The sequence below is a fragment of the Equus asinus genome, unplaced genomic scaffold, assembly GCF_041296235.1.
Source record: "Equus asinus isolate D_3611 breed Donkey unplaced genomic scaffold, EquAss-T2T_v2 contig_2, whole genome shotgun sequence".
Classification (NCBI taxonomy): Eukaryota; Metazoa; Chordata; class Mammalia; order Perissodactyla; family Equidae; genus Equus; species Equus asinus.
This window is the reverse complement of record NW_027224849.1, coordinates 1,231,879-1,250,449: the sequence shown is the minus strand read 5'-3', so window position 1 is coordinate 1,250,449 and position 18,571 is coordinate 1,231,879. Positions and strand designations below refer to the sequence as shown.

The 18,571-nt window shown below is 43.6% G+C and overlaps 1 protein-coding gene across 1 annotated transcript in view; it reads right to left on the bottom strand.

Annotated features, from left to right (window-relative positions):
• Window positions 1–6,894: 6,894 nt before the first annotated feature.
• Window positions 6,895–18,571, bottom strand: part of LOC139043309 (dehydrogenase/reductase SDR family member 6-like) — a 30,244-nt gene continuing 18,567 nt past the window's right edge. The window contains exons 7-10 of the mRNA XM_070503543.1: window positions 15,158–15,271; window positions 11,450–11,508; window positions 10,780–10,872; window positions 6,895–8,216 (exon numbers count right to left, since the gene is read on the bottom strand). Of these exons, the coding sequence (XP_070359644.1) occupies window positions 8,163–8,216; window positions 10,780–10,872; window positions 11,450–11,508; window positions 15,158–15,271 (320 nt within the window). The 3' untranslated portion in view covers window positions 6,895–8,162. The remainder of the gene's footprint in view (window positions 8,217–10,779; window positions 10,873–11,449; window positions 11,509–15,157; window positions 15,272–18,571) is intronic.

Here is an 18,571-nt window from a genome sequence, read left to right as displayed (position 1 = left end):
CTAACCAACTCTGATCTAAGGCTCATTTTCCAAAAGGAGCACTGCCCAGCCGTGACGAATTCAGATCAAGTGAAGAGTAGGGCTTAAAATGTCCTTGATAAATAAGTACTGAAACGACTGAGAATGTTTTCCTGAACAAGAACGACCTCATCTGAAAGTGTTAGCGTGCCAACCACATGGGACCAAGTTATCAGAGAAAAACAACTGCTCTGCTGTTTGGTTAACTGATACAGACACGTAAAGTAAAACACTGTATAATGAGATATGAATGAAAGGAAATTATCCCTAGGTAAGAAAGGACCCAGTACTTGCTTTTCTCCTTTGTAATCTCTCTCCTCACCTAGGAAAAAAGCATTTAATTGAAAGTTTAAAATATTATTTCTAGGCCTACTACAATCAGAATCTCCAGAGACTGAACCCCCCAAGTGTGGCAGACAGGACTTACTAACTACCTAAAACCACTGCTCAGGCATGCCGGTGGGGCCCTCCTCCACCCCAAGGGGTAAATCACAACTGGGCTAAATCAATCTCTCTAACACCATTCCTCTCTGCCGGCTGGTGGTTCAGAGCTGAGCGTAATTCACTCTGTCCAATGAAGTTTGTGAGCAAGGCTATTGGAGGCCACTGGGTAAGACTCCTAATAAAAAGACAGGGAAGCAAGAGAACCCTCTCCTCTTTGTGCCTTTAAATTGTGTGTGTGTGTGTGTGTGTGTGTGTGGAAATGGAGCTGTGGAGGGGCACTATGTTTCTTGGAACTCTAGCAGCCATCATTCACCCATGAAGAAAAAGGCAAGATTGGCTCATAGAAAGTGACCTAGAGCCTGATATCACTGGGGACCGAACAAACCCTGGACGCGCTTACCTTCAGACATCTTGTTGTGTGGGAAAAATTAAACCTGTATTTTTGAAAGTAATTTTGGCCAAATATCCTGTTACTTGCAGCCAAAAGCACCCTAACCAATCCAACAGGTGATTCTGACGCAGAGCCAGCTCTGAGAAGTTCTGATGAGGAGCAGTGATGAGGGACCTTTGGCTCACACATATCTATCTCCCTAGCTTCTTGACATGGTGCAAAATCTTCAGAGGACACACAACCAGAACACTGCCTTTGTATTGATATATCTCAACAAATAAACCGAAAATAACAATTTTAGTAGCTAAAGACCAATACCAAGGTTTTTAGGACCACCCTTTTAGTCAATAGAGATCATATACATTGTAAAGTTGTATATTTTCCCTCCCCATCCCTGAAGTTCATTTGTAATATTTGAATATCGAATTAAAAAAAATTGGGCTTATAAACATGTGATTGTTTTCTAAATTTCTACCCATGAAACAAACAAAACAGTAACACAACACCACTACCATCCCTGCCTGCACTTCCTTTTTGCTCTCTCTACTTGGTAAAATTCTATCAGTCATTCAACATTTAACTTACAAGTCACCTTCTCAATTAGTATTTCCTAACTCCACATAGACTAGCTCTGTCCCTCTTTCTTCTCTCTGAGGACTCACTCACTTATTTGACAAACATCTATTAAGCTCTTGCTATGTTCTAGTCCTTGTGCTGGGGATTCAAAAGTAAACAGTCTGACATAGTTCCTCTACTCAGAGGTTAAAACCTAATCAGAGAATGACAGATCATTCCTTAAGCAACCATAATAGAATGTAGTAAGTTTCAATTTGGGGCACATAAGACAGCAACCCCATCACTTCAAAATCAGTGACGTTCATCAGACTTTCACTGGATAAGATACCAAGATGACTGAGATGCAGTCTCTATTCTTTAAGGGAGGCACAGAGACTGATATGTGTTCATCAAACCAGTTTCCCCTGCTGCCTGCGCACACAGGTATTTGACATTTCCTAGCCTCTCTTGCAAGTCAGTGTGGCATGTTACTGAGCTCTGGCCACAGGACGTGGGCATGAACAATGTCTGCTACTTCTACTCTTCACTTGTAAGAAACCTCTCATGCAGTCTTCCACATACCCTCTCTTTTCCTGTCCATTGCCTGGAAACTAAGGACTCGACGGTCTTAGGGGATGGCACAGCCATAATATAAAAAGAGTGTGGGTTCCTGAATCACTGAGTAGAAGGCCACTAGCTGAACACCTGATTGAACTTTCCATGAGGGAGAAATAAGCTGCCTCTGTGTTGTTACTGAGATTTTGAGTTTATCTGTTATAGCAGCTAGTGTTACCTCAAGGTAATTTAATTGTGATGTGAGAAGTACAGTCACATAGTTAAACGGAGAAAGGAGGTATTGCCTACTTGGCTGGGGTCAAGCCTTGAAAGAGGACCCACTCTTGTGAAGAAAATAAAGACCAGTACAGGCAGAGAAACCACAGGATTAAAGGATGAGAGGTGAAAGAGAATGTGTCTGTAGGGAACTCTGTGTATATCTGCATCAACTACGCCATAAACGGCAAGATGCGGAGTGGTTAGAGGACAATGGGATTAATCCTTACTGTAAATCCTGTGTCACTGCCTCCTAGTTGGGCCATTTGGGGCAAGTTACTTAACCAGTACAGATAAGTTTCTTCATCAGTAAAATGGTGAAAATGCCTATGTCACAGAAAATCTTAAAAAAGTACTAAGTACATCATGCAGTCCCAAAATAGTCCCCTCAATGCTTTCTCCTCCTTTTATAGGATTTTCCCTGAGAAGAAAGCATACATGTGCTGAAGGGACACTGGTAAATTCAAACCTTTCAGTCCTTCATGTAAACCACAGAAAAATAAAGGAATGGATTTCGAAAAAGGCAAAGAGCTTTTATGATATCAACAAGATATCTTTAATAACTTTATAAAGCTGTTAAAAACTCTTTAGAACTTATCATAATTGTGCTTTCTTTAACATGCAGGATACATGACTCTAAAAACACTGAGAACACCACCGCCTCACACAAGTGCATATACAGGCAGCTCCATTCCCCACATACTGTGTTCCTAGGCTTTGTGTGCAAAAGATGTAAACCCTTTCCCCTAGAGGAAACATCTGTTCTATCATTGGGGTCTGTGAGCAGCCTATCAATTATCAATAGGACTAGGAAACAGTTGGGCATGAACCAGATACTCAACAATTTCTTGTTACAGAATACATTCTGTAAATGTTTTAAATGAAGAAGGCGTTTACATTATATTTGTACAGCAAGAGATGTCAGAGATAATCTAGTCTATGCGTAACAAACTCAAATACCTTCAGGGATAAACTCAATGTGGGGTCTGCAGCACCCGGTGAGGGCACAGCCCAGCTGAAGGCATCAGATCACTGCAGGCCCCTGGGCCTCATCTCATGTCTTCACTTCCCATCAAAAGAAACTGAAGAGATTAGGTTTAGATGACTCTTGGAGGCTACAGAGCAAACATATTAATGAGTCAGCGCAGAAAATAGAAACCACTCCAGGTATTTTAAGCAGAAAGAGATTCTACAGGGAATTGAGTGAACTGTTGAAAGGGCTAGAGAGCAGGGTCTACGCTGGGCCTCCAGGAAGGACTTCTAGAACACTAGTAACTGAACCACTGGGGAATGTACTATTTTTGCCTCAATCAGGAGACCCCACAGGGACTACAGCGTTCAAGAACAACACTGTAGCTGAGACCCAGAGAGGCTGGGATCTGGAAGCTGCCTGGACAGAGAACACAGAAGATGTTTCCCACCTCCCTCAACCACCTCCGGACAGCCAGAGAGCTGGTGCTTCAACACGACAACGCTGACCTGGCTGTCCCTGCTGCTGTAAGGCCCTCCCAACACCCACAGTTCTGGAGACTGGACACTCGCATCTCCTGCACCGTCCTTGTCAACAGAAATTCGCCAAAAATAGCAGGGAGATGCCTCTGCCTCATCCCTGCCTTCGAAATCTCAGGCAAGTCATCTACTTGCCAGACGCTAATTTTACATCCAGAACTCTACCTGCGAGGGAGTCTAGGAAATACTTTAGCTTTCCAGTTTCGCCTGTACAAAGAGGCATACAAGAAGCAAGCAGGAATGGATGTGAGGGCCAAACTTCCACATCCAGGATAGCAACTTTTGGTGTAGGCCCCAGGGCTCAGACCTACATCATCGACCTTTTCCCACTTATTCTACAATGCCTTCTAGGGAAATCCTAAAAAAAGGAAAAAATTAAAAAATAAAAATACAGGCAAAATATGCTGGAAAATATATTATGCGATTCAGTCACTTTGCTCACATCATTAGCATACCATGAATCCACTACCTAATTTTTTGTTAGGTATATTCTGATCCATTGGATTTTGAGTTACTGAATGGCAGAAACTTTATTTAATTCATATTTGTATCTCCTGTCCCCATGCCTGCGTGGCCCAGAGAAGACACACGGGTACTTGCTGAATTGAAACGTTACATTCTTGACTTGGAGAGAAACAGTAAACTAGAATTTCACGAGAGCACTTTGTAGCAGCAATAACTTCAGGCGGAGGCCCCATTAGAGAGATGGAGTGGGGTTGAAAAGGGCTTTTAGTCTTTCAGTGGAAACAGAGGTTGACTTGTCTCAGTAGGGTATCTGCCTCTCTCTATCCACTCATGTTATCCATTTCTTGACCGGAGGCTAAAGGAAATGTGGCTTCCTGCTGTTAATCTTCTAGGGCAACAAGTACACCAGCTTCTAGGGTGAGATAACAGGCTGCTGCCTGGGAAGTACAGTCACTTGACATGTTGATAGTTCTGAGAAATGCGTTCTCGGGCAATTTTGTTGTGCAAGCATCAGAGTGTACTGAAGCGGAACAAAATGTGTGACCCCAAAATGTGTTCTTTCAACATGAACATTATTTTAGGATTATTTGTAAGAAAAAAAAGACTCAGAGGTTTTTCTTGTTACCTTCACTTTAAGCGCCTAAAAGTGATACAAAAACCTGTCTCAGGAAGCGAGCTATGTCACCTTGGTGTGACAAGAACGAGGCAGTAGAGCGGGAGGAGCCTAGAAAAGCCTGTTTGCTGGGCTCCCCTCTGTCTTCTGTTTCTGCGTGGCCAAACACTTGTTTTCCAAATGTTTGCTCCTTTTCTCCTACCTGTGAACTGCCTTCCTACCCTCTGAAGCCCCTGGCTCTCCCCACCCCCAACATCTTTTGTCTTCAGCTGAGGATGGCATTTAAGGCGAGGGCCTCGGCCATTTTGGCAAGTTACTTGTTTTCCTGGGTTTCTCTCGTGTACACACGCTATTAGGCTTTCCTTCTCCCGTTAGAGTCTCTCGTGGCGATCTGATCATAGAGCGGCCAGAAGAGCCAGAAGGCAGAGGAGCATCTCTCCGCGCCCCGCAGCGCGCACGCAGCCCCGGCGGCAGAGCCCGCACCGCCGGCTGCAGGGCCGCTGACGCCCCCGCGGGAGGCCCGGGCAGCACGGCCGCCCCCAACTCGACAGTGGTGCCGGCTCCAGCGGCGGCGTCTGGGCGCAGCGGCACCTCGGCCCACAGGAGCCACACCCTCCGGTTGTTTTAAGAACTAAAATAAACGAGAGAAACCCACGGCAGCAACAACTAACAAGTGAGCGCGCACACAGCCACGCACCCCAGGGCCGCGCCCGCCTCCGCGCCCCCGGCCCGCAAGCCCTGAGGCCCCGCCGGTTCCGCTTACCCTGGCGTCTCGGGGGCCCAGCTCGCGGCCCGCGGGGGGCCCGGCTGCGCCGCGGCTCAGGGACGGGCGGGCCCGCGGGGGACCCGGCTGCGCCGCGGCCCAGGGACGGCCGGGCGGGCGCCCGCACGCATCGCCCCAGGCGGCGCCCCGCCCTCTCGGCGCGGGAGACCCGGGCGGGCCCGCGGCCTCCACGGGTCCGGGGCTCGGCGGCGCGGCGCTGGCGGCCTTAGGCGCTGTGCGGGCGGGGAGCCGGCGGGAAGGGTCGGGCGAGGCCGCGCGGGGAGGGCGGGCCGGCAGCCCGCGGCGGGGAGCCCGGTTCCTGGGCCGGGCCGTCGCGCGCTCCGGGCGCACCGCGGCGCGTCTTCTCCGAGGCGCCGCGAGAACAGGACCCTTGCAGCGAGCGGCGTGGCGGGCGGCTCGTCCCCTCGGCCGCGTGTTGGCTCGAGCCTCCCGCTGGCCCGCGTGGATGCTGCGGTGCCGGCGGCAGCCCGCGTCCCTCCCCTCCCCTCCCCTCCCTTCCGCTTCGGGTCTGCCTTCCCTGATCGACCCCGCCACCCGAGTGTGAGCCTGGGCGCGCGCCCCTTCCGGGGCATTTCCATGTCCTTCAGAAATAAAGAATTTCTTACCTGTTTTTTTACTCCTTTAAGCAACTGCCAGTTTTAATCACCGCTGTTCAGGCGAGACAGACAGTGTCCAGGACCGTCCCCAGCAGACAGGAGCCGCTCCTCCTCGTCTCTCAGGTGCTCCTTTGTGGACAGGATGGAGGAACCCAAGTCCCGTCCCATGACCTGGCTCAGGCCGTCTACAATGGTTATTTTCCTACACTGACTTTTCCTCCCTAAAGCTTGAAAGGCTTCTGGTGACATCCAGCTTCCTCTTACCACAGGAGTGAAATGTATTTTTCCTTTTCTTTCAGTCATATGCTCCTCATTGATCCATCAACCTGATTAATTAACCTTACTTTAGAGAACATGAACTTTTGGGCTCCAGTTTACTTTTATTGTTGACACTGTTTTATAGTTCACAGTTAGCTCTGAGAGAACTGACCCTGAGGGTCATGTGTTAATGTTAGAATCCACTGCAATTATTATAACAAAATGTTATCCTTTCATTGTCCATTAAAAATTTCCTTGTTAATATTAATTAACATTCTAAGAGAAAAGACTGCTCATTTATTATCTATATGTGCATCATACCATTTGGTCTTTTGAGGTAGCTACAAATAAAAAACAAACACAAAACGCTAAAACTAAAAGAACAAGAAAAAACTTCCTAGTACTCTCTCATACATGAATTTACTTGAACTTTTTCTTGGAACTTTTATTTTCTTTAGTTTTGTTTCCTGTTATATGATTCATTTATATTTATTTATCCAGAGACTATTTCTAAGTTTTATATCCTCCTGTCTGTTATCCTGGAATTTGGTGAAGAAATCTATACTTAATCTAAAAAATATCCCTCAAACTGATGATACTGCTGATGCAGATCAAGGCTGCCCGCTGGAGAGAAGCCCAAGGCGTCCTGGCCTACATACCCATCTACATCATCCTCCGGGAAGCACAGGACATCCTGACCTCATTGATCTGATTCTTACCCAAAGTTCTAGGACCACCCAATAACCAGACGCCACCTGCAAAGACACCATTTTAACATTTTTTTCATGATCTTTCCTTTGTCTTGTAAAGAAATAACTCACATACCTATGCCTTATAAATTTAGCCCTACCCTCAACCCATTGCAGCCCTTCACCGCCCCTGGGTCCTGTCCCCATGCTGCAGCTCTTCACCGCCCCTGGGTCCTGTCCCCATGCCTGCAGCTCTTCACTGTCCATGGGTCCTGTCCCCATGCTACTCCATGCTATTCTCTTAATAAAAGAGCACTTCTGCCAGACCTCGAGAGTCCAAGAAATCTTTCTTTTGACTCCTCGGCTCGCCAAGCCTGCATCACTGCGTTAGTTAACTATTATGTTTCTTAGGCTCATGTCAAATGTCATTGTTTATTTTAATAAAGATCTTTTAGTTAGACTAAGCAAATAGTACTTAATTCCAAGTGCTAACATCCATTAAGTATAAACACCTGATGATTATTTTTATTTTATATAACAGACCAACATATAGTTCTGAATATTCTATAGTTCTTTTAACATAAGTTAGTGAAGCCAAACTCCTTCCTACCTTTGCTGTTCATTTATAACGGTGTAAAAATTTTAAATTAGTATCCACATACAGACCAATGCAGACCTGAACAAAAACATCTGAATATTGGGAAATAGAAATGAATACACTTTTCTTTTAAAAAACTTACTTTTTTCCTTCATATTTTAATTTTATATGCTTACAAATTGAGGCTTATTTTAAAAACTATTCTTTTGCAGTGATGTTATTAAGCTACAATGATTTCAAAAGAGATTAATATATTTAAAGAATCAAATTCTTGTGAACAATGACATCCTTAAAAAGGGCTTGTTTTCATTAATATTCCATTAATAGGAAAGAGATGATGAGTGAGTTTTCTTCATAGCCGGGTTTACAGTGTATAGGAAGGGCCTGCCTTCCCAGCAAGGAGATCCTGAATCACAAGCTCCAGCCTCCATCAATGATGACAGGATTACCTGTGATGTAGGCAGACTGTAGTGATAAACACAAGGAGACCCAACAATTAGCCAGGTTTAACACAGGTTGTGTTTCTTCAATTTTTGTATGACTGAGATAACTAAACAATTTACTCTCCTGGTAACAGGAAACTTCACTTAACAAACAGAATTTAGGAAAATTAGAATTAAGTTTCGGGTGATTTAAAACTTCTGAGTGTTCTTGTGATCCAGAGCTAAGTGGCCTCTAGCTGGTGTTTGAGCATGTATCACATTCTACGCAGGGGCTATTAGGTATTTGGTCTCAGAATCAGAAAATTAAGCAGTTTGGTGATATATACCCATTCTCCAAATTAGGATAAAGTCGAGGCTAAAATAGTACACTTTAATTTTGAGACTCAGAACTATTCTAAACTAGCTGAGTTTTATGCCACTAATAAACTTTTGAACATAATCAAGTGTGTCAGTCATAAAGTGGTGGTGTCAATTTACAAATAGAATTGTTTTAAAAGATGGTGTATATTTAGTTGGTCAACATACACAGGTAATTCCACGAACTGGAGCATGCTAAATGTGTTTTTAAAATTTATGTGAATACTAATATTTATCTATTGAACTACAAAAAAATATTCTATACTAACTTCAGACATCTAAATCTGTGTAAAACTAAAGGAGTTAAAAATATTACTGTTTTTTCCCCACAGAATTTTTCATTTTCTAAAGAATTCAAGGTGAAGTGATCCTTGTGGTAGAGGTTTAACAGTCTTTTAACTTAAACATGGATAATAAAGACTCAAATTTGTGTTCTTAGTTTTAAACTCATCTAAAGCCTGAGACAATGGAAGAGGCAAGAAGGAAAGACATCATAATAGAAGAACAGAAATTTTTTTTTTTTAGGAAGAGTAGCCCTATGCTAAGATCTACTGCCAATCGTCCTCTTTTTTTTTTTTTTTTTTGCTGAGGAAGACTGGCCCTGAGCTAACATCCATGCCCATCTTCTTCTACTTTATATGTGGGATGCCTGCCATAGCATGGCTTGACAAGCGGTGCATAGGTCCACACCTGGGATCCAAACCAGTGAACCCCTAGCCACCAAAGTGCAGACTGCAAACTTAACTGCTGCGCCACCAGGCTGGCCCCAAGTTCAATATATGAAAACGGATCATATAAAGCAGATAAATCAGTTTATCAAGAAACAACCCCAATTCCCTCAAGTTTTTTTAAAAAGGCAAGTTCTCTGTTTTATATATGGACTCCTCTGGTCTCCTCTAAAAGGCCAATGGTCCTTTTGTTGCACATTTCAAGCCAGAACATTTCTAAATATTTGGTAACTTAAGTTCTGGCTAAACAAGGACAATTTAGCTTATCAGCAGTACCTCAAAATCAAGTGAGCTCTTCTGAAGATATAGATTCAGAGAAATCACAAAAGCCAATGTATGCTCCATTAATCAAATGCCTAGCAATTTCCCCAGCTATTAACAGCTGTTGTAATAGTTCTGACAAGTAGTAACTGCTCTGTCACTAAAACATTTCAACCCTTCTATCTGCCACATTCATCAACCACCTCATGTGCACCAAATCACTGTAAAGAGGAGCTAAGTGGCCAGTGACACACCTCTCTCCTGCCTGCTCCCTTTTCCTTCTTTCTGCTCACACGTTAGTTTCCAGGGCATGTAACATTTCAAGACATAACATAGGGGGATATTCTTGTGCTCTATTCCTTATAAATGTAGTTTCTGCCTTCACAGTTGTAAGCCATTTAAAAATATACAATAGCCATTAAGGAAGAAACTGGGGGGCTGGCCCGGTGGCGCAGTGGTTAAGTTCGCACATTCCGCTTCTCAGCGGCCCGGGATTCGCTGGTTTGAATCCTGGGTGTGGACATGGTACCGCTTGGCATGCCATGCTGTGGCAGGTGTCCCACATATATAAAGTAGAGGAAGATGGGCACGGATGTTAGCTCAGGGCCAGGCTTCCTCAGCAAAAAACAGAAGGACTGGCAGTAGTTAGCTCAGGGCTAATCTTCCTCAAAAAAAAAAAGGAAGAAACTGGTTACTAAATAGATGCAAAGTGGAAAGAGACAGAATTAGGAATTTCCATATATGATGACAAACAGTAAAAATTCATAGGAAAAGAGTCAGTGGGATTCTTCTAAATAAGTTTCCAGTAAAACTAAGAACACCAGATGCCAATTCTGTGTCTCCTGGACACAATTATATCTGGTTAACTCTCTCCCCATTTCACCTGAAGCTCTCATGATTTTGGAGGTTCGTTTGATTTACACTTAATCAAGGCTTCCCCAACTGTAATTTTTGAAAGTAACTGTTTCTCATAAAATTGAGTGATTTAATTTTTTTCCATCCTCCATTTTATTTGCTACAAGATTTGGTGACATATAAACTTGAATGAGGAAGAGTTAGTGGCTCAGATCAAAGTGGTCTTTCTTTGAGCAAATTAAATCAGAACTTATCCCTACCTCGTAAATGCAGCAACTTAACGATCATATGCTGTAACTCTGTAAAATGACATTACTTGATGAGCAAAAATAGCGGGCCAATGTGATTGAGAATAATGACCTCCCTGGGAAGAATAGCGCTTACTTCATCAGAAGCCAGGTACACGCAGAGCAGGGCTATTTCTTCTGCGGTTGCAAATCTTCCCGTCCTCTGTCTCTTCAGGAAGTCGCTCCGTGCCTGTGACCAGACACCACACCAGACATCAGTGGTGTGAGCTAAAGTATGAACTCACTGGCAGCTCCTTCAGGAGGCAAAGCAAGAGAGATCTACAGAGGCCACTGGCCTGCTGCCTCGATTATTCACGCATGATACATGAGAGTATCATTAATATTATTAACTGTGGGCCACGCAGGACTATGGTGACTCCTACGCTGCTCAAACTATTTGTGTTATACTAAAACCTACAGACACTGTGACAGATCAGGAAGTTAATCTTAAAGTAGAGGGTTTTTAAATTTTTCTGAAAATGTGGTGAAATATACATAATATAAAATTTATCATCTTAACCATTTTTAAGTGTACAGTTCAGTAGCATGAAGTGCATTCACACTGTTGTGCAACCAATCTCCAGAAGTCTCTTCATCTTGCAAAGCTGAAACTCTATGCCTACTAAACACTAACTCCCCAGGCCCCTCCCCCAGGCCCGGCTACTACCCTTCTACTTTCTGTCTCTATGCATTTGTCTACTCTGCGTAAGGAAGAGGGCATTTTTTTTAACTAAAAGATTTAAACACATTTAAAATAGGAGACATACCTCTTCAGGGTTTGGTCTGGCTTGTATTCTTTCTTGCAGAGATGGGGTATCAACGGTTCCTAAATCAAAGGGTGACATTCAGCTTGGTTACTTACTTAGACTGAAAAAGAAATTGGCAACTCAACTTTAAACTTCCTTTCCGTAGGATACAGGTACCAGAGAAATCCTGTCCATAACTTGGAACAGCAATTTCACCTCTTCTGCCTGCCCTTTTAATTCATAGGCTTATAACTTCTTTAACAGCATTTCCATGATTTTTAAAAGCACAGACTACAATTCACTATGACACTAGGCAGGGACTCTGAGTGAAACACCAGCATTTTAGTCGCATTACACTGACATGATACTTTATGGACTGTATGCAGTTTTACAGGTATTATCTCAGTAATCCTCACAACAACCCTGAGGGCTAGGTAATATCACACAATTCTTTACCAGTACAAGGACCCACATTGTCTCAATGATCTCAAAACCATTCTTTGCTGTCACGTTCACTCTGAATCCTCAGGGACAGCTCCATGCTTGTCACAGTCCTTGGTTCTAAATTTTCCTCATTATCTTGCCAGTTTTCATTGGCTTCAAATTCCTATTTTAACATTGTTTCATGTTTTTCATTGAAAAATATAATTTACAATATTTTACTTAAAAAAAGAAAAATAAGAATGACACTAAAATTTTTACAACCCCACTTAGTTCACCTTCCTACAGAGCAAGTTCCCCAGACTCTTTTTGTTAACGTATGTAACCTGTAAATTCTCAGGAAGCCTCTTTCTGACTGACAGTACTCCAGGAGGCCACACGGTCTTCCTACGGTCACGGAAAATGATCTGCAGTCATCCTTCAGGTCCATCTTTAGAGCGGGCTCCTCACAGCACTGCAGATTTGAGGTCTGCTCAGAAATAATTCCTTAAATTTATGACCATTTGCCATTTCTCTGGAGAGGCTGGGAAGCTTCAAAATTTGCACTTTCTGACACTTTTCTGTCTAAGAACCCTTTCTTTAGCTTCTTTCTCCTCTCACATTTTACTCGGAGGGGCGGCACTCTCCCCACTCTGGGAGGAAATTGCCTTCGCTACATTGCCTGGTTCATTAGAAACATTTTATACCTTCCATGTCACTGCAGCCAATAGTGCTGATAAAATTTCTGAAACCACATAACAAAGACCCCCTTGTATCCAGTTTCAGACAACATTTTTTTTTTTTAAAGATTTTATTTTTTTCCTTTTTCTCCCCAAAGCCCCCCGGTACATAGTTGTATATTCTTCGTTGTGGGTCCTTCTAGTTGTGGTATGTGGGACGCTGCCTCAGCGTGGTCTGATGAGCAGTGCCATGTCCGTGCCCAGGATTCGAACCAACGAAACACTGGGCCGCCTGCAGCGGAGCTCGCGAACTTAACCACTCGGCCACGGGGCCAGCCCCTCAGACAACATTTTGCTTACTTCTCTCATCAACAGCCTCCTTAAAGTCCAAAATTTCACCAGCAGTGTGCTCAAGATGCCTTGAGCTTCTCTAACACTCTCCTCAAAATCCTTACAGCTTCTACAGCTTCCTCCCACTGAGGAAAATGAGCGTCACATCTTACATGTGGCCAGTATGAATGGCCATTAAATGAGAGCTGTGGATCAAGCCTATGCCTTCTGCTTCATTCCACTGTCACCTGACTCTGCTGTGTCCATGGCACAGGCTGACACACCATGCTACTGTCTACCCAAGTCGTGCTGACCAGCTGTGACTCTACAGCCATCAGCACCATCCCACACACACTCATTCCCCATCATGTTTCCTTCTGGGACTGGCTCAGTGAGTCACAGCTAGTTCCTTGTCCCAGAGAATTTGATAACATATTTTCCAATCTTCTGAAAAGGCTAGCTGCTAAAACAATCACATTTTCCAAATCATTTTGCCATTTATTCCACCGGGTAAATGGTACCAAGAACAGCTAGGCTCAGGTATCACCAGTTTGTATGTTAAAACCAAGTGAAACTGTCTCTTCTGTATCCTCCTGTTTCTTAGTGCTACCGATGTTTACCTTTTTAGTCCAAGAAAAATTATACACAACACCTCCATAAGGGGAATGCTGTAGCTTGAAAGTGACAAGAAATTTTCACATATTGAGGTATATGGGGTAGCTATTTTGGTTTAAAACTGATTTGGCTTGAACTAAAGACACCTGACTTATAGCCTATCAAACATCTGCCTTAACCATTAAAGAGGGCATTATGCATTATCTCAAAGTAAAAGAAGGCACTCTTTGAAGATAAGGATGCACACTTCCCCTCCTGTGCCCACCAGTATCAGAACTCTTTAAAGATAAGTTCCCCTTCCTGACATCAGGGTCATGTTGACCTGCTTGCTAATTTGCAACTGAGTATCTCTCTGAAACTTTGATGAATATGTATCCTGGGTGTGTTTTATGGATGTTCTGTGTTCTAAAAAGGTATAAAACTGTACTGAAAACCATGCCTCTCTGGAACGCTTTCTTCCTTTGTAGAGACTGCCTGATTCAAGTAAAACGCACCTTATCTTTCTTATCTATAAAATGGTTATTGGTTATTCTGTGTCAACAAAAGGTATATAGTCGTCTTCCCTCTTTAATAAATCAGTGGTTTTCAACCTGAGGGGAGACCAGGCTGGATTACATCAGAATCTCCTGTGGGGCTGTCCAGCCTATTCCCCGTCAACTCCCCCCCAGATCCTATCATACCCTCCAGGTCGTGAAAGGTCCCACAGGGAACTGCAATGCTTCCCCTCCTCAATCCCCACACCAGCTGTGAACTACTGAGAAAAACCTGGATCCTGGATGTTCATTTCATTTCTTTCCAGAGAGGAAGTTAGTAATTCTTCTTAGGTAGCCTATATTCATGTTGGTCAGTGGAACCAGGTGAAAGGGCATATCTAATTAATAGACACACCTACAGATATTAAGAAAATGAGAAGTCATTCCTAAGAAATAGGTTATTGAATGCTTTAGTTTGGACACATTGAATGTCCTTGCTACTAATAAGTTCTGCTTTTCTCCTTTCTTTTATGAGCGGTCAGCACATTTGGGTGAAGAGCCAAACAGTAAATATTCTTGGTGTTAAGAACCATTTGTTTTCAACTCTGCTGTTGTAGGATGAAAGCAGTCATTGCCAATATAAGAAGCAAACTGGGTGTGGATGTGTTCCAATAAAACTATATTTACAAAATAGGCGGTGGGCTGGATTTGGCCTGCAGGCCATAGTTTGCTGACTCACTTTGTATAGCATCAAGGAAGGTATTAATCCCTCCTTTTTATCCCTGGGCCAACCCAGGTGATTTCCACGGCAGAGCCCCTGTGTTCTGGGAGGCTCCTCTTACTTTCTTCCGCTGTCCTGTGAGCATGGGCTACTTTTCATCTTCCCCCCGACACAGTCATCCCTGGTCTGCTTCCAAAACAGTAAGCCCTGGTGACTCATGTCTCTTAACCCAGTGGTTTAGAATTGCCGCCACGTGCATGAGCAGCATGTAAACTGTTTGCCTCAGTGGCTTATTCCTGATGACTTAGGATCTCTCTCCCAACTGACTGTTAGACTGTTACCTTAACAGGATGGGACTCTTTCCCTTTTGAACTTGTCCCAATGACAGGCCACAGTAACAGGTAGTAAACAAGCTTATGGAGATCTCTCTCACAGTGGCAAGTGGGATGTCACAAAGGACAATTTCATAGCCCTGTGGAGCCTAACTCACCTGGACACACACAGTTGCACCTGATCCCCTGCTGGATGAAGTCTGCAGCCATGGACTTTGTGAGGCCAATCACGGCTGCCTTGGTTGTGCTGTAGACACATCTGTTCACAACTCCTGAGGATGAAGAGAAGGTTCGACAAGTGAAGGAATGAAAAACACAGTCTCCTCTAGAAAGGGAACACAAATTAGTGTCCCCAGTAACCAGTGTCATGCTTCCTCTCACCCCACTGTTTTTTAAAAATTGATATCAGGTTTTCTCCCTTAATAGGGTGAGTTTCTGAATTTAGGAAAATAGTATCATTATCGGCACAACTCAACTGAGACTCAGGTGTTGAGATGCTGCACTTAAATGACAAGTGGTTTTAGTTTTTCATCATCAGCTGGGAGAAACCTTAGGCAGATTCCAAAAGAAAATTAGGAGTGACATCGGCATCATGGTGGAGTGAGCTGTTCCCTTTGTCTCTCCCTCTTCGAACTACAACTAAATGGTCATTCATTGATCAGCAGAAGATACCCACACAGCACCTCAGGATGCCTGAGAGACCTGCGCAGCTATACATTTGAAGGGGGATGGACTACCCCTGGAGAGGTGGTGGAGATAGGTGAGTACTCTTCTGGTCCCCCAGCAGACCTGTACACGCATGCAGCTGCTCTCCCAGCTGGAGGCCCATAGTACTGCTGCAGCCCCAAGGGTGGGAGCGTGCCTCGGTGTGACCACAGGAACAGGTGATGGCAGCCCTGAGCCCCCGCATGATCGCTTTCTCGTCTGGTGGGAGAGCCCAGAGCCACTGCAGTCCCAGGGAATGGCTAGGCTCAGACCCAGTGGGGAGGCCCTGCCCACAAAGCACTAATGGCTGGTGTGACCTAGGAGCAGATGGCAGTGGAGCTGTGCACCCAGGCAAACAAATTCCCAGCTGCCTTGAATGCCCATAGTACCACTGCGGCCCCAAGGGGTGGACTGCAACTCAGTGGGACTGTGGGAGCAGGCAGCAGCCCTGAGCTCCTGCATAATCGCTTTCTTGTCTGGTGGGAGAGCCCACAGGGCCTCTGCAGTCACAACAAGTGGCCCAGGCTCGGACAAGCAGGGCTGACAGGGATCACGGTGGGCTCAGATTACACAGGTGCTGCCCCCTCTCCAGTGGTGGCAGGTGGAATGTATGACCAGATACTATCAGTATGCAAATGCACAAATCCACCCCATTGAATGGTATGAAGTATATTAATACTCCTGACCAGAAGGAAAAAGACAAATACTCAGAAAGCAATCCTGAAGGCACAGAAGTCTACAATCTAAATGACAGAGAATTCAAAATGGCCATCATAAAAAACTCAATAAGTTATGAGAACTCAGAAAGACCGTTCAATGAAATCAGGAACAAAATTAATGAACGGAGAGAATTCTTCACAAAAGAGATTGAAACTATAAAGAAAAAAACGATCAGAAATGTTGGAGATGAAAACACAATAAATGAGATAAAGAAAAATTTGGAGACCTTGAATGACAGAGCTGATATTACGGAGGATAAAATTAGCAATTTAGTGAACAGAAATACAGGTATTCCAGAGGGAGAAGAGAAGGAGAATGGAGCACAAAACTTGTTCAAAGAAATAATAGCTGAAAACTTCCCAACCCTGGGGAAAGAGCTGGAATTAGAAGTAAAAGAAGCTAAGAGAACTCCTAATTGCATCAATGTAAAAAGACTTTCTCCAAGGCATGGATTAGTAAAACTGGCAAAACTTAATGGCACGGAAAAAATACTAAGGACAGTAAAGCAGAAGAAAATCACCTACAAAGGAAACCCCACCAGGCTTTAATTGGATTTCTCAGCAGAAACCTTACAGGCTAGGAGAGACTGGAATGATATATTAAAAATTCTGAAAGACAAAAACTCTAAGCCAAGAATACTCTATCCAGCAAACATATCCTTCAGATATCATGGAGAAATAAAATCTTTCCCAGATAAACAAAAGCTCAGGGAGTTCATTGCCACAAGGCCCCCTACAAGATTTGATCAAGAAGGCCTTCATACCTGAAAAGAAGAAGAAAGGGTTTACACAGCCTTCAGCAAGGAGATAAACAGGCAGACAAAATCAGAAAACTGCAACTCTTTATCAGAACAGATTAGCATAACATTAAAGATGAAGGGAAGGAAAATATCAAGAATAAATATAGTCTCATCATTTTAACCACAAACTCACAATACAAAATGGAACAAGTTGTGACAACAATAATGCAGAAGGCGAAGGGGAAAGGGATGGAAACTGCTTAGTCAAAAGAGATAAGAGTCTATCAGAAATGGACTATCTCATCTATGAGATCTTGTACACAAAGTGCAGGTTAACCACTAAAAAAATCACAACTGAGACACAAATGATAAATAAGCAGAAAACTGAGAAAACCATCATAGAGAGCCACCAAACTGAATCATCCGTCTGAAATACACGGGATAAGAAAAAGGGAAATACAGAACAACTGGGAAACAAGTGATAAAATGGCAGCATTAAGCCCTCATATATCAGTAATCACTCTAAATGCAAATGGATTAAATTCCCCAATCAAAAGACATAGAATAGCTGGATGAATTAGAAAACAAGACCCAACAATATGCTGCCTCCAGGAAACACGTCTCAGTTCTAAAGACAAACAAGCTTAGAGTAAAAGGATGGAAGACAATACTCCAAACCAATGGCAAACAAAAGAAAGCAGGTGTTGCCATATTTACAGCAGACAAAGTAGACTTCAAGATAAAAAAGACAATGAGATGGGGCCAGCCTGGTAATGTAGTGGTTAAGTTCACGTGCTCTGATTTGGAGGCCTAGGGTTCATGGGTTCAGATCTTGGGCGTGGACCTACACATTGCCCATCAAGCCATGATGTGGTGGCATCCCATATACAAAAGAGGAAGACTGGCATGGACATTAGCTCAGGGCCAATCTTCCTCACCCAAAAAAAAAAAAAAAGGCAATGGGAGACAAAGAAGGGCAGTATATAACAACAAAAGGGACACTCCACCAAAAGGATTTAACACATATGTGTATGTAACCCAGGAGCACCAAAGTACATAAAGCACCTATTAACTGACCTAAAAGGAGACATTAACAGCAACACAGTAATAGCAGGTGATGTTAACACCCCACTTTCATCAATGGATAGACCATCCAGAGAGAAGCTCAACAAGGAAATAGTGGAACTAAATGAATTACAGACCAGACAGACTTAATAGATATATATAGAACACTCCACCCAAAAGCCAGCAGAATACACATTCTTCTCAGGTGCACGTGGAACATTCTCAAAGAAGGACCACATGTTGGGAAATAAGGCAAGCCTCAATAAATTTAAGAAGATCGAAATCATATCAAGCATCTTTTCCAACCATAATACTATAAAACTAGAAATCAACTACAAGAAAA